At 47.4% G+C, this 22,806-nt stretch overlaps 2 protein-coding genes and 1 non-coding gene across 6 annotated transcripts in view; 1 reads left to right on the top strand and 2 right to left on the bottom strand.

Moving 5' to 3' along the window:
- Positions 1-264: 264 nt before the first annotated feature.
- Positions 265-14,220, bottom strand: FKBP1B (FKBP prolyl isomerase 1B). 2 transcript variants are annotated; one of them, XM_004091350.2, is made up of 4 exons: positions 14,034-14,220; positions 9,945-9,992; positions 3,000-3,112; positions 265-923 (listed from the first exon to the last, which is right to left on the bottom strand). In XM_004091350.2, exons 1-4 carry the CDS (start codon positions 14,068-14,070, stop codon positions 879-881), a joined length of 243 nt encoding a protein of 80 aa, XP_004091398.1. In that variant the 5' UTR covers positions 14,071-14,220; the 3' UTR covers positions 265-878. The 2 variants fall into 2 exon arrangements, with proteins under 2 accessions (XP_004091398.1, XP_003270622.1); XM_003270574.2 differs by having other exon boundaries at positions 265-878.
- A 2,310-nt stretch (positions 14,221-16,530) lies between these two features.
- Positions 16,531-22,806, top strand: part of WDCP (WD repeat and coiled coil containing) — a 38,243-nt gene continuing 31,967 nt past the window's right edge. For all 3 annotated transcript variants that reach the window (XM_030800228.1, XM_003270573.3, XM_003270572.3), the window contains exon 1: positions 16,531-16,637. The gene's annotated coding sequence lies outside the window, so the exon portion shown is untranslated. The remainder of the gene's footprint in view (positions 16,638-22,806) is intronic.
- LOC115831594 lies at positions 18,015-18,118 on the bottom strand. The gene has a single exon (XR_004027121.1). It is a non-coding gene; the product is annotated as a U6 spliceosomal RNA (small nuclear RNA).

The following is a 22,806-nucleotide window of genomic DNA, read 5'->3' as shown; positions in this document are numbered from 1 at the left end:
AAGATGGTGCCACTGCATTCCAGCCTGAGTGACAGAGAGAGACTCCATCTCAAACAATAAATAAATAAATAAATAAATAAATAAATAAATAAATAAATAAGTATGTAGAACAAGGCCCAGCATGTAAAATGCTCACATTGTAGCTACTATATTTATCACTTGCCTAGCCACTTGGAACCCTCCTTTTTTTCCACTCTTTCCCAAGGGCAACTGGCTTGTGTGGTCCTTAGAGCACTTCCTACCTAAAATAACGATGGACAGGAGTTTGTCAAGCACAGAGCCTTTATTTTACATTTTTCCAAAGAGGACATTGTTTAAGTGAGCAGCCAACAGAATTTATAAGAGAGAAAGTGACAGCAAAGGTAACTGGCTCAAGTCCCTCTGTGTACGCCATGTACATTTCATGTCTGAGCACCTTGTGTGTGTGGCTCAAGTGAAGGTAAGGCAGTGTAGATTGTGCGAACAAGAGATCTGTGTTCTGTCATCAGGAAAGGCTACTACATGCATCACACAAAATGCACAACCTGAAATGCTTCAATCTGCAACCGAAGTTTCCTCAAGCAAGGATTCGCATGAACACTGACGAACACATACAGAGCAACTTGGGCAGAGAGAATGGGTGATGCCATGAGGCAGTGAGGTTAGCACACTGATCAAGAGCCCCAAACAAGAGGAGCCGTCCCAGTGGCAGAGCAGGCTAGGAGGGTGAGCAGCAGCCATCTCCAGCCACCTTGAGTTCCTTCCTGCCTTCACTCTAAGTTGAGCAGCTCCACGTCAAAGATGAGGGTGGCATTGGGAGGGATGACACCGGGGTGGCCTGTGGCTCCATATGCCACATCAGGGGTGCAGGTCAGCTTCGCCCTCTGCCCCAAGCTCATCTAGCAGGGATGGGGGCAGATGGGGAGAGGAGAAAGAGGACCCAGCTTGATTTAAAAGAAAAAAGTTAGATGACTATGGCATTTTCCCAAACCATCCTCAATGTTAACTCTGAAGATCTCAGATGAATTTTACATGGGATACATTGAAATTGTGCTAACAGCTGTAACAAACGCAGATTCTGCCTCAGCAGAGATGCGACTGTGGGGCAGTAACCCTCACAGAGTGGTCTCAAATTCATGCATCTGACAAACATTACTGGTTATTCAATTTGTGTATGACTGAAACACTTCCATTTGTTCATAGTTCACCCTCTTCCAAAGAATAGGCCTCTTTAGGAAAGAGGGTGTATGAATAGCACATGTAAATACTCAAGTAGGTGACAGGGCAGTTCATTAAAGTGGTTTAGAGAGTAGAGTCACCAGCAAGGTGGCAAGGGGGACCTATTGTGGCCAACTGTGGTGGCTCACACCTGTAATCCCAGCACTTTGGGAGGCTGAGGTGGGCGGATCACTTGAATCCAGAAGTTCAAGACCAGCCTGGCTAATATGGCAAAACCCTGTTTCTACTAAAAAATACAAAAAGGCCGGGTGTGGTGGCTCACGCCTGTAATTCCAGCACTTTGGAGGGCCGAGGCAGGTGGATCACCTGAGGTCAGGAGTTCGAGACCAGCCTGGCAAACATGGTGAAACCCCACCTGTACTAAAAATAAAAAATTAGCCGGGCGTGATGGTGATAGTGCACACCTGTAATCCCAGCTACTCGGGAGGCTGGGGCAGAAGAACTGCTTGAACCTGGGAGGCGGAGGTTGCAGTGAGCCGAGATTGTGCCACTGCACTCCAGCCTGGGCAACAGAGTGAGACTACGTTTCAAAAAAAATAAAAAACAAAAAACAAGCCAGTCGCGGTGGCTCACGCAACTTTGGGAGGCTGAGGCGGGCAGATCACGAGGTCAGGAGATCGAGACCACCTTGGCTAACACGGTGAACCCCTGTCTCTACTAAAAATACAAAAAAATTAGCCGGGCGTGGTGGCGGGCGCCTGTAGTCCCAGCTACTAGGGAGGCTGAGGCGGAAGAACGGCGTGAACCCGGGACACAGAGCTTGCAGTGAGCCGAGATTGCGCCACTGCACTCCAGCCTCGGTGACACAGCGAGACTCTGTCTGAAAAAAAAACACCAAAAACAATACCTATTGTAAGGGAGCATCATAGGACTTCACAGACAGACCAAGGAAGAACAGCTTTAACCAGGGCTCATCACAGCAGTTGTTGAGAACCCGCTCAGCATTAGTGGGACAATTGGTGAAATTTAAATCTATTTTTGAATTTTGAATAATCAAAAATTTGAATAAGTAATTGGTATCAGTGTGAATGTCCTGGTTTTGATAATTGTACTATGGTTATGCAAGAAGGGGAAGCTGGATAGAGTATAGAAGAACTCTGTACTATTTCTGTAATATTTTTGTAAGTCTGAAATTCTTTTCAAAAAAGCAAAAAAACAAAAAATCTTCTCAGCCTACTCCACCCCAGCTCTTCCGCCACCTCAGTCCCAGACAACTGGTAGACCTCAGCTAGTTTATTTTTTTTGTTTTGTTTTTTGAGACAAAGTCTCACTCCGTCGCCTGGGCTGGAGTACAGTGGCACAATCTCTGCTCACTGCAACCTTCACCTCCCCGGTTCAAGTGATTCTACTGTCGCAGCCTCCCAAGTAGCTGGGATTACAGGCGTGCACCACCACACCTGTATTTTCAGCAGGGACGTGGTTACACCATGTTGGTGAGGCTAGTCTTGAACTCCTGGCCTCAAGTGATCCGCCCCACTCGGCCTCCCAAAGTGCTGGGATTACAGGTGTGAGCCACCATGCCTGGCTCTCTCAGCTAGTTCTGAGCAAGCCTAGGGGGATGTGCTTGGGATGAGAGCCCCCAGGGACACAAAAGAGGCATGCTGGCAAGGAGAGGGGTGGGGACACAAAGCCAGGAGGGGACACCAGATGGCGTTGCCATGCCCTGGTGGTAGAGTCAAAGCAGTAGGTCTGTTAGTGGGTAAAGGTGGAGGTGGAGGGCAGAGTGCTGAGCCCAGATCCCCAACTCCCCAGATCCCCTTTAATGCGAATCCTCATCCTACCTGGGCTGCGCCCTCTTCAAAACCTTTGATGACTTCCTGTTTGCCAATTCTGAACTTGAAAGGTTTGTTTCTGTCTCTGGATGAATCAAATTTCTTCCCATTTTGGAGCATTCCTGTCAAAGCAAGAATCAGATACAATAGAGCTGTGGTCATGAGTAAACTCCCAATTCAGATTCCACATGTCTAAAATGGAATGCCTTTTCTGCACACACCTGCTCCTCTTCCGATCCTCCCCATCCATCCTGTTGCCCAAGCAGGAAATCTGGACACTTCCCTCTGCCTCACCCCCACATACTGCCTATCACTAAGTCCTCCATATCTTTGGAATCCACCTATTTTCTTCATTTCTATTTTTATTTATTTATTTGAGACGGAATCTCACTTTGTCACCCAGGCTGGAGTGCAGTGGTGCAATCTCGGCTCACTGCAACCTCCATCTCCTGGGTTCAATCGATTCTTCTGCCTCAGCCTCCCAGGTAGCTGGCATTACAGGCGCCCGCCACCACACTTGGCTGATTTTTGTATTTTTAGTAGAAACAAGGTTTTGCCATATTGTCCAGGCTGGTCTTGAACTCCTGAACCGCAGGTGATCCACCCACCTCAGCCTCCCAAAGTGCTGGGATTACAGGCGTGAGCCACCGTGCCTGGCCTTTTCTTTGTTTCTATTACCACGACCAAGTCACCAGCTTGTCTCACCTGTACACAGGAACAACCTCCTAACTGGTCTTTTTGATCCTCTTTTACTCGCCTCCATTTCATTGTCCACTTGGCATCCAGACTGATTTTTTTTTTTCTTTAAACACAAATCTGATTCTATTACTCCCCTGCTTAAAATACTTCAATAGCTCCCCAGGGCAGAATCCAAATGCCTACCTTGCATACAGGCACTTCACAATCCGGCTCTGGCCTGCTTATAACCCTCTCTGTTCTCCCCTTCCTTCCCTTCCCTCTGTGTCCTATTCAGATCATGCCTTTCTCAAATTCCTCTGCACTTTTCAACTTTTTTTTTTTTTGAGTCAGAGTCTCCCTCTGTTGTCCAGGCTGGAGTGCAGTGGTGTGATCTCGGTTCACTGCAACCTTCACCTCCCGGGTTCAAGGGATTCTCCTGCCTCAGCTTCCTGAGTAGCTGGGACTACAGGTACCTGCCACTATGCCTGCTAATTTTTTTTATATTTTTAGTAGAGACGGGGTTTTGCCATGTTGGCCAGGCTGGTCTTGAACTCCTGACCTAGATCCGCTCACCTTGGCCTCCCAAAGTGCTGGGATTACAGGTGTGAGCTATCATGCCCAGCCAGACTTTTCGACTTTTTTATGCCACTTCCTCCATCTAAAGTTCTGTTTTTCCAGCTATTCCAGCCTCAGGTTGAGTCCTCGCATAAGGTTCCTAAGGTTTCCTAAGATTCCCCCAAAAGGGAAAACCCAAAGGTTACATCATCCCCTACTGCAGGGAACAGTGTAAGGTGACCTAGCTGGTCAGAGATGGCCTCTAGACTCTGTACTAAGAGGGCTGTTTGAAACCAGAACTCCCCAGGTGCTGGTCCAGCAGTTCCGGGTCCCCCAGCCTCTGCTTCAGAAGCCTTGTCATCCCAATGTCCACATGTCATCTCAGTCCAGCAGCCCAAGGCCCAACAGCTATTCTCAATTCTTTTGTCACTCTCACTCAAAGATCAGACCTTCTGTAAATGATGCAGTTCCACGACTGCTCCCGGCAGAACCTGAACCACCACAAAAGGCCATTTGGGACTAGAAAAAGACCCTGCTTGTACATCCAGAGACTAGATTTTGACTTCACTCTGGCTCTAACTCATTGTGTGACACCGGGCAAATCACTTCCTCTCCCAGGGCCTCAGATGTGTCATATTTAACATAGGAAGCAGGGCCAGCTTAGTGTAGAAGCATCTATGATGCCACTTCCTAATTCCTACAACTAAAATGTATATTAGAGAAACAGTCTTATTTAACTACTTTCTGAGTAGAATTCATTAAGCTTTTGCCCTGGGTACTAAATGAGGCAAAGAAGAAAACCCTTCTGGCTACACAGAGGTGCATGCAGATGGATGTTAACAAGATCAAATACAATCTCATGCATTTGCTAAGGTTGCTAAAATATTCAAATACACAAAGATATTTGTGCATGCTCACATGCACTTATGCACTCACACTCAGGAGAAAAGCCCTGGTGGCCAAACAGATGCTAAGAAAATATTTAGATACACAGATCTACATACATTCACACAGATACATACTTGTACAAATATGCACACAGATATGCACACACACATGCACACATTCACACACTCCATTTATATACCGACTTTCCTTTCTCATTCCTTAGTTTCTTCAGGTTTCATGTGACTTAATCTACTTTGGATAAATAACTTCATTTATCTATTACTACAAGTTCAGCCAAAACCATGCAGTCTAGAAACAGACCCACTTATATGGTGATTTGATTGGACAAAGATACCACTGCAATGCAGCAAATAAAGGTTTTTTTTTTCTTGCATTAAGATTGTTGAATCAACAGTATATTCATATGGGAAAAAAAATGAACCTTAACCCCTACCAAATCCACATACAAAAAAATCAATTCAGATGAATCATAAACCTAAATATGAAAGACAGAATAATAAAGCTTCTACAAGATAATAAATAGAAGGATATCTTCATGACCTAGAGGAAAATATTTCTCTCTCTTTTTTTTTTTTCTGAGACGGAGTCTCATCTCTGTCACCCAGGCTGAAGTGCAGCGGCTCAATCTCAGCTCACTGCAACCTCCGCCTCCTGGGTTTTTCAAGCGATTCTCCTGTCTCAGCCTCCCGAGTAGCTGGGATTACAGGCATGCACCACCATGCCTGGCTAATTTTTGTATTTTTAGTAGAGACAGGGTTTCACGATGTTGGCAAGGCTGGTCTCGAACTCCTGACCTCAGGTGATCCACCTGCCTTGGCCTCCCAAAGTGCTGGGATTATAGGCATGAGCCACCGCACCCGGCCTGACAGACAAAGATTTCTTAAACTGAACACAGAAAGCACTAACCATAAAGGAAAAGATTGATAAGTCAGACTTCATCAAAATTATGAACTTCTGTTCAGGCTGGGTGCAGTGGCTCACACCTGTAATACTAGCACTTTGGGAGGCCAAGGTAGGAGGATCACTTGAGCCCAGGAGTTCGAGACCATCCTGGGCAACAAAGGGAGATCTTCCTCTCTAAAGAAAAATTAAAAATTAGCCAGATGGCCGGGCCCGATGGCTCACGCCTGTAATCCCAGCACTTTGGGAGGCCGAGGTGAGCGGATCACCTGAGGTAGAGAGTTCGAGACCAGCCTGACCAACATGGAGAAACCCAGTATCTACTAAAAATACAAAATTGTCCAGGCGTGGTGGCGCATGCCTGTAATCCCAGCTACTCGGGAGGCTGAGGCAGGAGAATTGCTTGAACCCGGGAGGCAGAGGTTGTGGTGAGCCAAGATCGTGCCATTGCACTCCAGCCTGGGCAACAATAGCGAAACTTGGTCACACACACACAAAAAAAATTAGCCAGGCATGGTAGCATGTTCCTGTACTCCCAGCTACTTGGGAGGCTGACATGGGAGGAGTCCTTGAACCCAGGAGGTCAAGGCTACAGTGAGCCATGATCCCTGAAGACTAGAGCCACTGAACTCCAGCCTGGGTAACAGAGTGAGATCCTATCTCAAAAATAAAAAAGAAAGAAAAAAAATTTAAGAAAGAAAGAAAAGAAAAAATAAACTACAAAAAAAGAACTTCTGTTCAAAAGATACTATTTAGAGAGTAAAAAGGCAAGCCACAGTGTGGGAGAAGATGTTTGGGATAGATGTAACCAACAAAAGACTCATATCCAAAACATATACAAAACTCCTATAAATCAACAAGAAAAAGACAACTGGCCGGGCACCGTGGCTTACACCTGTAATCCCAGTACTCTGGGAGGCCGAGGCAGGTGGATCACCTGAGGTCAGGAGTTTGAGACCAGCCTGGCCAACATGGTGACACCCTGTCTCTACTAAAAACCCCAAAATTAGCCGGGCTTGGTGGCACACACCCGTAATCCCAGCTACTTAGGAGGCTGAGGCAGGAGAATCACTTGAACCTGGGAAGTGCAGGTTGCAGTGAGTAAAGATTGCACCATTGCACTCTAGCCTGAGCAACAAGAGTGAAACTCTGTCTCAAAAAAAGAAAAAGAAAAAGACAATCTAATTTTCTAAAATGGACAAAATTAGAGCAGTCTAAAGAGGATATCCAAATGGCCAGTAGGCACATGAAAAGGTGCTCAACTTCATTCATCATCAGGAAAACACAAATCAAAAACACAAATCAAAACCACAATGACCATCCTGGCCAACATGGCGAAATCCCATCTCTACAAAAAATACAAAGATTAGCTGGGTGTGGTGGTGCGCACCTGTAATCCCAGCTACTTGGGAGGCTGAGGCACAAGAATCGCTTGAACCCAGGAGGCAGGGTTGCAGTAAGCCGAGATCGCACCACTGCACTCCAGCCTTGGCAACCGAGTGAGACCTTGTCTCAAAAAAAAAACAACCCACAATGAAATAGTACTGAACGCTCACCAGAGTAGGCCAAAACCAAAACAAAGTCTCGCGTAGTGGCTCATTCCTGTAATCCCAGCACTTTGGGAGGCTGAGGCAGGCAGATCACCTGAGGTCAGGAGTTTGAGACCAGCCTGGCCAATATGGTGAAACCCCGTCTCTACTAGAAACACAAAAATTGGCCGGGCATGGTGGCGGGCGCCTGTAATCCCAGCTACTCGGGAGGCTGAGGCAGGAGAATCGCGTGAACCCAGGAGGCAGAGGTTGTAGTGAGCCAAGATTGTGCCATTTCTCTCCAGCCTGGGCAACACAGACTCTGTATCAAAAAAAGAAAAAACAAAACAAAACCAAAACCTGACAATACCAAGTGTTGGGGAAGACACAGGGTAACTGGCAGTCTCCTACACAGCTGCCTGGAGTGGAAATTGGCACAATGACTTTGGAAAGCTGTCGGACAGTACTGCTAACGCTGAGCCTAGGAGGTACCCCACTTCCAGGTATATACCCAACAGAAACATGCACATATGTCTGTACACATGTACACTAAGAGATGCCTGCAAGACTGATGAAAGTGACACTGTTTGTAATAAACAAAAACTATGAACAACCCAAATGTTCATCAAAGGTAGAGAGGATACATAAATTGCAACGTACTCATATATTAAAATACTGCAGAGGAATAAACCACTCTGGATATATCTCACAGACATAATGGTGAGTGAAATAAGCCAAACACAAAAGAGTACATACGCTGTGGTTCCACTAAGATGAAGTTCAAAAATAGGCAAAACCAATCCACGGAGACAAAAGTCAGAGTAATAGTTGCCAGCCAGGCACAGTGGCTCACACTGTAATCCCAGCACTAGGAGGCCAAGGTGGAAGGATCACTTGCCTACAGGCATTCGAGACCAGGCTGGGCAACATAGTGAGACCCTCATCTCTGCAAAAAATTAAAATTAGCCAGGCATGGTGGCTTTTGTCTGTGGTCCCAGCTAGTCAGGAGACTGAAGCAGGAGGATCACTTGAGCCCAAGAGGTTGAGGCTGCAATGAGCTGTGATCACCACTGCAGTCAGCCTGAGTCACAGAGTGAGACCCTGTCTCAAAACAACAACAACAATGACAAAAAAAAAAAAAGAAAAACAATGATAGCTACCTCTAGGGAGGTGAAATGACTGGGAGAAGGTATCGGGGGACTTTTGGGGATGCTGGTTCTATGCTTATATGTTCTATGCTTCTCTGGGTGGTAGTTACATAAGTGTGATCACTTTGAAAAAATTCATTGACCTGGACATCTTACATTATGTTCTCTATTATATTTATATTTAACTTAAAAGTTTACCAAAAGTCCCATAGTCTCCCGCTATGTTTGATAAGACAGTCTCTCCCAAGACAGGAGCTGCTGCCCTATGTATATATTGTGAAAGGACTTTGCAAAAGGATGTTGTGGTTTCAGTAACCTGATAAATACTGGTCTGTCTACAACATGCAAAATTGTTAAATCAATTACACAGGTCAGAGGCCCCAGAGGACCCATGGTAATTAGGCCACATCACCAGGAGATAAAACATGGTCCAGCCCACTGACGTCAGCGACCAGCAACACAACTACTGAAAACATCCACACCATCTGCCTAGAATTAACCTTGTGCTTCACGCTGGCCCACAGAACTGCTAAAAATGGCCCCATCCGAGTATGTCCTAGGAATTAACCTGGGCTCGCTGTCTGCTAAGTGGCTGTCATCGAGTTTGCCACTTTAGGAAGCAGGTCACAAGGCAGGGTGTTCACCTCCCTTGGAACAAACACCTGCTCATGATCTTCCTGCCAGCAGTCCTGAAGAACTCACTCTACCTCGCCTGCAGATAAAGAGCATCCAACTGGGATCAGTCCCACTCTGGGCTCCCTCAGTAGCCAGAGAAAAGCACTGCCATCACCCCACCCCTCAAATCGCATCGGAGCCTCTGGGTGACTTGTCTGTCCTCTCCCCTCCTCTTCTTCTCTAATGATACTGCAGGATGGAGAGAAAGTCTGCTGGGAGCTCTAGGAGGGATTTCCAAATATCAGAGAGACCCAGCAGGGACAGGGGCTCCACCATGCCTGCAACAGAAGGAAGGGGACTGAAGGTGTTTGACTCACCTAGAAGCTGGCACCATGGATGGCCCTTGCTGGTAGAACAGGGAAAGAGTTGGCCTTCCAAGCCTCCTTTATCATTCCCACTAGACTGGCTGGGAGGAGTAGGGGATGGCTGGTCACAGGGAGACCCTGCTGCCTTGGGCTTTAGGCCTGATCCAGAGACAGGCACCTCTGGAGAGAAGCTCAGAGGACAGCCCTGCCTTGGGAGGGGAAGGACTGTGTGGGGGCTGAGGGGGTGAGACTTACCTGTGTAGTGCACCACACACGTCTGGCCCTTCTTGGGGAATGTCCTTCCTGCAGGGAGACATGAGGGCAGATGAAGGAGTAGGGTATTGGAAAAACACCTGGGACATTAAGTATGATCCTGACCAAGAGCTCCAGCCTGCATTCCCCTCCATGCCATGGAGATGTCTGTGGCCCTAGTTCTGGCTCTGGGCCAGAATGAATCACGTCACCTCTCTGGCCTGGATTTACTTTACCCCCTTAGTTTTCTCAATTCTGCTGTCTCCTGGGCTTTCCCACCACCCCACCCCCACTTTCTTTGATTGCCCCTTTTACTTCACATGATCCATTCCACAGACATTTACGGTTGGCCTCCTATGTGCCAGGCCTGGACCAGACTTCAGACACGCAGAGCAATGTATAAACTCATGAGGAAGGTAGGGAAACAGACACACAAATACCAGACTACGATGCAGATTATAATCCATCCATCAAGGATGAATAAACATAATAATTTACAAATATTTGCTGAGGCTGGGCATGGAGGCTCACATCTGTAATCTCAACAGTTTGGGAGGCTGAGGTGGGAGGATCACTTGAGCTCAGGAGTTCTAGATCACCCTGGGTAACATAGGGAGACCCCATCTCTAAAAAAAAAAAAAAAAAAAAAAATTCTTTTCAATTAGCTGGGTGTGGTGCTGCACACCTATAGTCCCAGCTACTGAAGAGGCTGAAGTGGAAGGATTGTTTGAGCCCAGGAGGTCAAGGCTGCAGTGAGCTGTGTTCATGCTACTGCACTCTACCCTGGGTGACAGAGCAAGACCCTGTCACAACAAACAAACAAAACAAAACAAAACCACAAATATTTACTGACCACCTATGGTGTGCCAAGCCTGTGCCTGATCACAGGGATACAGCAGTGAACACTACAAACAAGATCTCTATCCCTGTTCTTTTAGAGTTTACTTTTTTTTTTTTAAGAGTAGGGGTCTCAGTGTGTCACCCAGGCTGGAGTGCAATAGCATGATCTCGGCTCTGTGCAGCCTTGTCCTCCTGGGCTCAAGCAATCTTTCTGCCTCTGCCTTCTGAGTAGCTGGTACTGCAAGTGCATGCTGCCATGCCCAGCTAATTTTTTTAAAATAATTTTGTAGGGACAGAGTCTTGACATGTTGTCCAGGCTGGCCTTGAACTCCTGAGCTCAAGAGATCCTCCCACCTCAACCTCCCAAAGTGCTGAGATTATAGGCATGAGCCACCACACCCGCCCTGGAGTTTATATTCTAATGGACAGAGACAATACTTAAATATACAAAATGATTATGGATTATAATGAATACTCTAAAGAAAATACACACAATGATGTATTAAAGGGAGATGCAGTGGGACAGGCCATTTCAGACAGAGTGGTCCAGGATGGCCTCTTGGAGAAGGTGCCCCCTGGAGCTGGGACTTGAAGGATGAGCAAAATACTGGGAAATAGCACTTGGGGAAGGAGTAACAAGTGCACAGAATCAATACATTTGCAGCGAGCGAGGAGGCTAGGTGCTGGAAAGAAGGGAAGGAGGAGAGAGGTGGGAAAGAGATGGATCATGCAGGGTTTGCAGAGCTGGATTTAATACTAAGTGCAATAGGAAACCACTGGAGGGTTTTAAGCCAGAGAATGACATAATCCGAATTAAGATTTTATAACATCACTCTGGCTGTTGTGTGTAGGATGGACGGTTAGGCGTCTGTTGCAATAATCCAGACAAGAAATCAATGATAGCTTGATTTAAGGTGGTGGCAGCAGAGAAGAGAGTGAAATAGATTGGAGACATATTTTGGAAGCGGAGCTGACAGGGCATGCAATCAGATTGGAAATGGGGTCCAGGATGAGGACAAAGGAGACAACAAGAATGATGCCTGGGTTTTCTCTTTGGGCAACTGGATGAATAGTGGAACTATTTCCTGAGATAGGGAAGACGGGAGGAACAGATTTGTGCGGGTGGCAATCTTGAGATGCCTATTAGACATCTGAGTTTATATTGCAAGTAGGCAGATGAAGAGTCTGCACTGGAGGTATAAATTTGGCTGGAATTTAAAGCTATGGGGCTGGATAACAAAGCCGAGGGAAGGCTAACCACAGAGCCGATATTTAGAGGACTCTATGGGAGCCTGGAGGAGGCAGCAGCTAACTGACCGCAGAAGTCAAGGAAAACATCATAAAGGAGAGAATGGCGAAGCCAGGTCTTGAAAGACAAGTAAGAGTTTGCCAGAGGAAGTGAAAAAACACCATCTGGGAAGAGGGAACGACATGTAACATGTTCAAAGGCCCTCAGTCCAGCAATAGTGGAAACCCTGTCTGTTTCAATGCTGTCACCTTAGGGCCTAGCACACACGTTCAATAAATATTTGCTGAACGAGTGGTGTGTTTGACAACTTGCAGGCAGCTTGGGAAAGCTGGAGAAAAAGTTGGTGGTGGGCTTAGGACAGGTGGTGAGAGATGAAGCTCTAGTGTGGAAGATGAGAATAGACCACAGCACAAAAGGCCCCTCCTGGGGGAGAGGGAAGAATCATTAAAACATCTTCTGCCTGAGCAAGGGGCATGGTCAAACATGCATTTTTTTTCTTTTTCTTTTTCTTTTGAGATGGAGTCTCGCTCTGTCACCCAGGCCGGAGTGCAATGGCACAATCTCAGCTCACTGCAACCTCTGGCTCCCGGGGTCAAGTGATTCTCCTGCCCCAGCCTCCTGAGTAGCTGGGATTACAGGTGCATACCACCATGCCTGGCTAATTTTTGTATTTTTAGTAGAGACGGGGTTTCAACATGTTGGTCAGGCTGGTCTCGAACTCCTGACCTCAGGTGATCCACCCGCCTAGGCCTCCCAAAGTGCTGGGATTACAGGCGTGAGCCACTGCATTTTAAGAAGAGTCTTCAGGCTATGATATAGAAAGGGAGTGAATATGAGATTGGGGACGAGATTGAAAGCAAGGAGGAGAGACTGAAGATGGGGAGATTAGCTCAGGGGCTGCTGAGGGATGAAAAGGCCTCAGGGAGATGCTTTCTGGGACCCAGCACCAATGTTTCCTGCGTGGGCAAAGGAGCCTGTACTCCAGGGGATATCCGAAGCAGTAGTTGGGATTGGACAAGGAAGATGGCCTGGAGCCAAGAAGTTCTCCAATTTCCTGGGGAGGGGAGCTGTTCATATTAATAATATCTGATATGAAGTTTGCCCATCAAACCCTGCAGACAATGGGGGCTTTGGTATTAATTCAACTTCAAGAAATAAAGAAATGGCTATTCCTTGCACACCCAGACCCAGTAATACAAGGACTTGGGAAAGTGAGACACGGAAGGGGGATAAGGAGGATCACTTAGGGGAGAAGATGGGAAGTGCGAGTTCTGTTTTGGACTTGCTGACTAGGGAGCACCCTGGGACGTCCAGGGAGAGGTCCGGCCGTAGGTCGCAGGGCTGGGCTTAGAAGCTTCAATGTGGAGGCCATGGGAGTGGACAGGGTGGCCAGGGAGTCTGAATGCGGCGGGAGGATAAAGCGAGATCCGGAAGCGGGCAAGGGAGCGCTTCCCCCTTCCCCAGCCTGGGTCTGTCCCCACAGCCGCTCACAGCCCGGCCCGCAGGGAAGCGACCGACGGGAGGCCCGGCGAGGGACGCGCTAGGAGGAGGTCCCCGAGCAGCGGGGACCCGAGAGCAGGTCCTGCTTTCCAGAGCTCGCCGAGCAGGGCAGTGAAAGCGAAGCCGAAACCCAGGCTGGGGTATCAGCAGCAGCGGATAACCGAGCGACTGCAGCCGCGACAGGAGAAGCCCGGGGCGGTGGCGGGCCGCAGACCCCCGCCTCCGGGACGCAGACCCCCGCCTCCGGGACGCAGACCCCCGCCTCCGGGACGCAGACCCCCGCCTCCGGGCTGCCGCCTACATTCCCCTAGGTGACGCGGAAGAGGATGGTGGAGGATGGTCTCCTAGACCCCCAAGAATCCCGTCCGGGGTCTCCGCCTGCCTTCCCCATCCAGCCCCCCGACCCTTCAGCACCCTCCACGCCACCTCCGAATCAGACCCCTGCCCTTCGGGCTCCGCCCCGGGACCCCTCCCCTTCCCCGGCTCCGGAGGGAGCCCGGTACCGTCTCCGGGGGAGATGGTCTCGATCTCCACGCCCATAGCGGTCCCACAGGCCCCGCCTCTGGGGGTCCCTGCTGCTGCCCGACCCCGGCTCGGCTCCGGCCCCAGCCCCGCAGTAGCTCCGGCTCGCCTCCCCGCCGCCACTGCAGAGCCAGAGGAGGTGCGGCTGGAGTCGGGACCTGCGCGGGGAGGGGCCACCGGGAAGGGGGCGGCGGGGCGGAGCCGCGCGGAAAGGTGGGGTCGGCCGGGGCGGGGCCCGGGGGAAGGGACCCCGCCCGGCTGTTAGCAAGCCTGGCCCCGCCTGACGACAGTAACCCACTGACCGGGGAGTGTGGTAAGCACAACCACATCCTCCATCCATCCATTCATTCGCCCATCCGTCCAAGACACATTTATTTAGCATCTAATCTGTAGTAAACTCTGGGAAGTCAACCCGGTCCTACAGAATTGTGGGGGGTGGGGGGCAGAAGGGGCAAAGGCCGGCGATTAAACCATCATTTTATTTTTACTTTTATTTTTATTTTAGAGAGAGGATCTTGCTCTGTCGCCCAGGCTGGAGTCCAGTGGCGCGATCATAGCTCACAGCAACCTCGAACTCTTAGGCTCAAGCGATCCTTCTTCCTCAGCCTCCCAAGTAGCTGGGACTAGAGGCGCGAGCAACCACGCCCAGCTAATTTTTTATTTTTTATTTTTATTTTTTGTAGAAACAGGGTCTCGCTGTGTTGCTATCTAATGAAACCATCACTTTAATTAGATGCGCTCAGTGCCGTGCAGTTCAGAGCGTTGCGGAAGCACCGAAGAGGTTCCTACCCTTGCTAGGCGTCCTGGATCTGTAGGAGCAGAGCTGGGGGAGGGAGGGAGGACACCAGTAATTGCTGACTCTCCCCCATACCCCTAAACCCCTGTTCTCCATCTTGTGTAGTTCTGCTCGACGCACATTTATTGAGTACTCAATTTTCAAGGCAAAGAAATGCGCCCTGGGGATACCAATAGAATGAAGACAGGTTGGCTGTCTTCCAGGTACTAAGTCTGAGAGGGACGGGGACACACAGTTACAGCATGGAGTGATTAGTGCTGTGGAATGAATGAATGAATATGTAAATGAATTCTACTTTGAGTTCCTCCTCCACCTAAAAAGACATTCAGGAATCTAGAAAAATATTTTTTGGAGGAGGTAATATTTGTTTGAAGGGTAATTGGGACTTTTAAAACTTTTTTCCCCCTCATTGTTACCTGCATTGTTCCAAAAATTGATGTGAGGCCGGGCATATCAATTTTTGGAACAATGGCTCACACCTGTAATCTCAACACTGTGGGAGACCGAGGCAGGAGGATTGCTTGAGCCCAGGAGTTCAGGACCAGCCTGGGTAACATAGCGAGATCCCGTCTCTCTCTCTCTCTCTTTTTTTTTTGAGACAGAATCTTCACTCTGTCGCCAGGATGGAGTGCAGTAGCACAATCTCGGCTCACTGCAACCTCCGCCTCCCAGGTTCTAGCGATTCTCGTGCCTCAGCCTCCCAAGTAGCTGGGATTACAGGCGTGAGCCACCAGCGTCCGGCTAATTTTTAAATTTTTAGTAGAGACAGGCTTTCACCATGTTGGCCAGGCTGGTCTCCAACTCCCGACCTCAGTTATCCGCCCGCCTCAGCCTCCCAAAGTGCTGGGATTACAGGCATGCCATCTTTAGTTTTAAAAAAAGAAAAGAAAAGAAAAAGAAAAACATAAAAACTGGTGTGAAGATATGATTCTCCTAAGTGGCACTGGAAGATAGGCATGGGGAGAAAAGCCTGGCAAACGGGTCCAGAATGAGCCCCAAGGGTGTTCTTCCTCCATTTCCGCATCCCCACTCTCCCGGATGCTTAGGTCCCAGATGAGGTTGTCTGCATCCCTGAAGGTGGACTGGCTGTGTTGTTAAAGAAAGATGATGGTCAACTGTACTGTGAAGGTCAGGACCTGGAATTCCTCATAGGCTGCTCCGAGATGTGGCCCAGAGTCTTCTAAGCGTGTAGAGTCTAAAGCCTGAAGGACGCACTAACTCCATAGGCTGTGGCCAGAGCAGGCACGCTTAGGGTCGGTGTAGAACAGGGATTTGTAGCTGGGACAGGCCCATGAAGCGGCTTCAGTTGAATGCACAGTATTTTCTGTACAGATAAGAACATTTTCCTGAGAGATTTTATCGGATTTTAAAGAAGGTTAAAAAGCCGTGTTGATCCTAGGGCTCCTGGACTCCTTGGACAAGAGAAGCGACGAGAAGTGGGGAAAGAGCTCAAGTGCTTAAGGGAAGGAAAATGTGGCGGCCTTGCGGTCGGTGGTTTCACGGGGACTACAACTCCCAGCGATCCGTGCGGCAAAGCCAGAGCTTATTGGCCAGTGGGACGAACCCTCTGCTAATGTGCACATTCAAAAGCCAATAGACGGGGCCATCTCGGAGTGTGCCTATCCTATCAGAGGACCACCCACCTATCAGAGGCCCGATATCACCACCCACCTATCAGAGGACTGAGGGCCGGTGCTTCCGGTGGCTGCTCAGCGGTTCTTATCTGCGGCGGCGTGAGGTTGAGTGGCCACCAGGAGACCGTTGTTTTTGTGAGGCACTGAGACCTAAGGTATTTTATCTCTACTGCTGCCGGGCCTGGCGGGTGTAGGGAGGCTGTAGGGGGTCAGGAGGGAAGTGGACCGGCTCTTGGTGGGTAGGGGGCGGGAAGGAGGAGATTCAGGCGTGCAGAGAGGATGAAGAGAATGGGGCGGGCCGCGTGTGAGGGGTCCCGGGATGAGGATCGAGCTAGGGGTGGGTGTAAACGAGGGATTATGACCGTGACTCCTGAATAACACTCCTGGGAATATGTCCCAAGGAAGTCATCCAAAGTCAGGAAATGCTTTAAGCATTAAGACCTCGGTCCGAGCGTTATTTATAGCGGGTAGCGGGATAAAGTTGGGTACAGCTAGGAGCAGTTCAGTACATTATGTCATTTCACTGAGTGTATGTGAAGTGGCCTCTAAAACTAATTTATAAAACTTTTAAATAACATAGGGAAATGCTAATATATAATGTTAAATGAAAACCGTGATACAAAGTTGCACAGTATAACTGAAAAAGTTTGACAGCCAAACTATGCATAGAAGAGTCTAGAGGGATGTAGTCATAATTTTCTTTGGATGAGTGTTTTTTCGTTAACTCTTCTTAATTTTTTTCTTGTGTATGATTTTTGTTTCCAAATAAGTGTAAAGAACTTGAAATCATTTTATAGTGGAAATACAATAAACTTGGAAAACAAGTTGGGGGAGGGATGTACTTTTGTTTAAATCTGCTGGAAATGTCGGTTCACCTGAATCCCTTGATTCTCATCATGAGTTGTCTTTAAAGAAGATGAAAAACAGAATTAAATGGTTATATACTGAGCACCGGCTCTTGGTTTTCTGACCGCCTCTCCGGAGACCTGAACTAATACAGTGGTCTTTTCCCTCCTAAAACACCTAGGGTTCTTGATTTCATGTTTTCCAAAAAACTTATACTCTGGAGATTGTGAAACAATAGGTATACAATTAGTTTCAGGCAAAATCAGTAGCTTCGGGGAATGCCTGAAGATCATTTAAACCTTGGTCCTTCTAGCCCTCTGATCTTTTACAGTGAGGTTCTCCACTGCCTTGACTTTAATTATTAACCCTGTGTCAGTGATTTCCAAGTCCTTACCTCTGACTGCCTAAGGTACATTAGTACCATGTAGACATCTTACATGAAGCACATGTTAATTTCAATTTGTCACATACTACACACGTTCCTCCCCTACTGCCCCCGCCCCTGCCTCCTCAACAGGGTCTCACTCTGTCACCCAGGCTGGAGTGCAGTGGTGTGATCATAGCTTACTGTAACCTTGAATTCCTGAGCTCAAATCCTCTCAGCCTCCATAGTAACTAGGACTGCAGGTGTGTGACGCTGCACCCAGCTAATTTTTATTTTTATTTTTATTATTTTTTTCTTTTCCTTTTTTATGGAACGCTTCACAAATTTGCAAGTCCTCCCTGTGCAGGGGCCATGCTACGCTCTGTATCATTTCAGTTTTAGTATATGTGCTGCCAAAGTGAGCACCCACCTCATTTTTAAAAATTTTTCTGTAGAATTGGGGTCTCCCTGTGTTGCCTAGGCTGGTCTTGAAATCCTGGCATCAAGTGATCCTCCCACCTCAGCCTCCCAAAGTGCTGGGATTACAGGTATCAGCGACTGTGCCTGCCCTTTCCTTTCTTCCCTCCCTCCCTCTCTCCCTTCCTTCCTTCTTTCCTCTCTCTCTCTTTCTTTTTTTTTTTTTTTTTTTTGAGATGGAGTCTTGCTCTGTCACCCAGGCTGGAGTGCAGTGGTGCAAACTCGGCTCACTGCAACCTCCGCCATCCGGGTTCAAGCAATTCTCCTGCTGCAGCCTCCCAAGTAGCTGGAACTACAGGCACATGCCACCACGCCCAGCTAATATTGTATTTTTAGTAGAGACAGGATTTCACCATGTTGGCCAGGCTGGTCTCGAACTCCTGACCTCAGGTGATCCACCTGCCTCAGCCTCCCAAAGTGCTGAGATTACAGGCATGAGGCACCACAGCCAGCCTGCCCTGCCTTCCTTGCCTTTGAAACATGCTCTGGTTAACGGTTCAGTAGTTTCACAAGCTAAAAATCTCGGTGTTATCCTTAATTCTTTTTTCCTCCTCACTACTTATATCCTATCTGATATCACTGTCTATTCCATCTGCCTTAGAAGCATCTCTTAAATATGGCCTTCTTTCTCTACTGAAATAGTTGCAAACTTGCTTCACTTTCACTTTGTGGGTCAAATTACTTGTCAACTTTCTTCCTTCTCAGGTCCATTCTGCATATTGTTACTTGAATATATGCTGGTTTCCCCAAGATTCCAAATTCCTCAGCATGCCCTTTATGATCAGAGAATAAACTTAGAAAGATATATCAATATCTGATAATATAAGGTTTTAAATGCCTTGTTAAGACATTTTGAGGCTTTTTTATATGTACTGTAGATGTAGGGATTCATCACGGTTGTTTATGCAGAAGAGCAAAATGATCACAGCTGTGCTTTTTTTTTTTTTTTTTTTTTTAAAGATAATTCTACCCAACAACGCATAGTATGCAGGCTCATTTGGAAAGTAGAGACTGGTATCAAGGGGACCTCTCCTTGTTTTACCCTAATAAAAAGGGAGAAGTCAGAACCTGGGCTAACACAGGAGTAGAAAGGAATGGAGCAGATTTTTGTAATTATCACTGCGTTTTTGAGAAAAATGTGCCACATTTCTTCTTGTTACTGAAGATGACAATATTAAAATTCATTCTTCTAAAAACCTCAGTAAACTGCCCATGCAGTGGCTCACGCCTGTAATCCTAGCACTTTGGGAGGCCAAGGCTGGAGGATCACTTGAGGTCAGGAGTTCAAGACCAGCCTGGCCAACATGGTGAAACCCCGTCTCTACTAAAAATGTAAAAATTAGCTGGGCATGGTGGTGGGTGCCTATCCCAACTCCTTGGGAGGCTGAGGCACAAGAATCACTTGAACCCAGGAAGCAGAGGTTGCAGTGAGCCTAGATCATGCCACTGCACTCCAGCCTGGGTGATGGAGCAAGACTCCGTGCCCCCACCCCCCAAAAAAAAAAAAAACTCAGTAAACTTATTCTCATGTTTGTTTTTCTCTTATTCCCAAATCCTTGTCTTGTGCTACCCTGGCCACACACACCCTCATTGACATTAGACTGAATTTGGTATCCTAAAATATATAAATCAACTTGGATGTAATTGGCCCATTAGGAATTTTCTCTGCCCGTGAAAGTGTATCATGCATTATTTATCAATAAAATTCTTTTTAAAGTACATAAGTAGATATTAGGGGGAAAACATTTATTATCTTTCATAAGACCAGTGGGATAGAGATCACAGTTTTCTTCATTAGTAATGATGGGACTTTTTTCTCCATTGAGCAAGCCGCTGCAGAACCACTTAATCTGACATATATAAAAGCATAATAGACCTTTCTTTTTTTTTTAAGTGAAAGATCCTAAGAGCAAGGACAAAGCTAGCAAGCAGATATGCGAAATAATTTACAGATAAGCAAATCACCAGGTTGGTAGAGAATACATTTCGTTGGATTTAGAGTCTGAAGACAACTTCTCAAGTTCTGCCTTTGACACTCAGTAAAACAAGGCTGAAAAATGTCATTTAGATTCAGTGACAGGGAAGCACTGGTGGCCTGGTGAGAGATGTTTTGGAGAAGAAATTGGAATGGAATTCATTTTAAGTATATTCAGAAGAGAGTGAGTGGTGAAAAAAATGAGTACTGCCAGTTTACACAACTATTTGATAACTAATAAGGTTGAACATCACTTTATATATGTTTGTAGATTGTTGTGGGGTGTTTTGTTTTGTTTTAAGTAGAGACAGTATCTTGCTGTGTTGTCCAGGCTGGTCTCTGGTCTCGAACTCCAGGGCTCAAGTGATCCTTATGCCTTGGCCTCCTAAATTGTTGGGATTACAGGCATGAGCTACTGTGCCTGGCCAATACTCATTTTGTTTAGTTTTGTTTTTGAGACAGAGTCTCACTCTGTTGCCCAGGCTACAGTGCAGTGGTGCCATCTTGGCTTACTGTAACATTTGCCTCCTGGGTTCAAGCAATTCTCGTGTCTCAGCCTCCCAAGTAGCTGGGATTACAGGAGTGTGCCATCACTCCTGGCTAATTTTTTTGTATTTTTAGTAGAGACGAGGTTTCGCCATGTTAGCCAGGCTGATCTCGAAATCCTGACCTCAGGAGATTTACCCGCCCTGGCCTCCCAAAGTGCTGGGATTAAAGGCATGAGCCACCTGGCCCAGTAATTTTTTTTTTTTTTTTTTTTTTTTTTTTTGAGATGGAGTTTCACTCTTTTTGCCCAGGCTGGAGTGCAATGGCATGATCTCAGCTCACTGCAACCTCTGCCTCCCGGGTTCAGGTGATTCTCCTGCCTCAGCCTCCTGAGTAGCTGGGATTACAGGCGTGTGCCACCACGCCCAGCTAATTTTGTATTTTTAGTAGAGACGGGGTTTCTCCATGTTGGTCAGGCTGGTCTCGAACTCCTGACGTCAGGTGGTCCACCCGCCTCAGCCTCCCAAAATGCTGGGATTACAGGTGTGAGCCACCGCACCCGGCTCTGGCCCAGTAATTGTTTTTGTACTAAATTTTTTTTTTTTTTTGAGACGGAGTTTCACTCTTGTTGCCCAGGCTGGAGTGCCATGGCACGATCTCGGTTCACTGCAACCTCCACCTCCTGGGTTCAAGCGATTCTCCTGCCTCAGCCTCCTGAGTAGCTGGGATTACAGGCATGCGCCACCACGCCCAGCTAATTTTTTTTTTTTTTTTTTTTTTTTTTTTGAGAAGGAGTATCGCTCTGCCACCCAGGCTGGAGTACAGTGGTGCGATCTGGGTTCACTGCAACCTCTGCCTCCCGGGTTCACGCCATTCTCCTGCCTCAGCCTTCCGAGTAGCTGGGACTACAGGCGCCCGCCACCACGCCTGGCTAATTTTTGTATTTTTAGTAGAGACAGGGTTTCACCGTGTTAGCCAGGATGGTCTCGATCTCCTGACCTTGTGATCTGCCTGCCTCAGCCTCCCAAAGTGCTGGGATTACAGGCGTGAGCCACCGCACCCGGCCAATTTTTTGTATTTTTAGTAGAGATGGGGTTTCTCCATGTTGGTCAGGCTGGTGTTGATCTCCTGACCTCATGTGATCTGCCCTCCTCGGGCTCCCAAAGTGCTGGGATTACAGGCGTGAGCCGCCACACCCAGCCTTTATACTAAAATTAGTCTTTCTCAGTCTGTGTTTATTATTGCAACATTTTATTCTTATATCCATTATTGTATATTTATGTATCCACTGATTGATAGGATTTCAAAATACAATTTTCCGGAGGCAGTTTTTCATTTTACATTAAATAGTATTTTTTATGTTTATATTTCAAAGTGAGTATTCAGGTGTTATAGCTTAACCAAATAATGGCCTTATTCTCTCTACTGACTGTGTGTGTGTGTGTGTGTGTGTGTGTATACATATATATATATATATTTTTTTGAGACAGAGTTTCACTTTTGTTGCCCAGGCTGGAGTGCAGTGGCGCCATGTGAGCTCACTGCAACCTCCGCCTCCCCTCCCGGGTTCAAGCAGTTGTCCAGCCTCAGCCTCCTGAGTAGCTGGGATTACAGGCACCTGCCACCGAGCCCGGCTAATTTTTGTATTTTGACTGGAGATGGGGTTTCACCATGTTGGGCAGGCTGGTCTCGAACTCCTGACCTCAGGTGATCTGCCTGCCTGGGCCTCCCAAAGTGCTGGGATTACAGGCATGAGCCACCATGCCTGGCCACCCCATTTTCTGTTTAAAAGAAAAGCCATAACATGTAAAATCCTATATATCTTTGTGTCTTTAACATTTTCAGAGGCTACACACCAAATTGTTAACGATGTTTTTATCAAGGCTTCGGAATGTTGGAAAGGAGGAGGAGCTAAAGGGGCTGGCACAGAGTAGGAGGGAACAGGTTTTTGTTTTTTTTTTGGAGATAGAGTTTTGCTCCTGTCGCCCAGGCTGAAGTGCAATGGTGCAATCTTGGCTCACTGTAACCTCTACCTCCCGGGTTCAAGTGATTCTCCTGCCTCAGCCTCCTGAGTAGCTGGGATTACAGGCATGTGCCACCATGCCCGGCTAATTTTTGTATTATTATTAGAAACAGGGTTACACCACGTTGGCCAGGCTGGTCTCAAACTCCCGAC

Source organism: Nomascus leucogenys, chromosome 19 (assembly GCF_006542625.1).
Source record: "Nomascus leucogenys isolate Asia chromosome 19, Asia_NLE_v1, whole genome shotgun sequence".
NCBI lineage: Eukaryota > Metazoa > Chordata > Mammalia > Primates > Hylobatidae > Nomascus > Nomascus leucogenys.
This window is presented reverse-complemented; position numbering and strand designations above follow the sequence as displayed.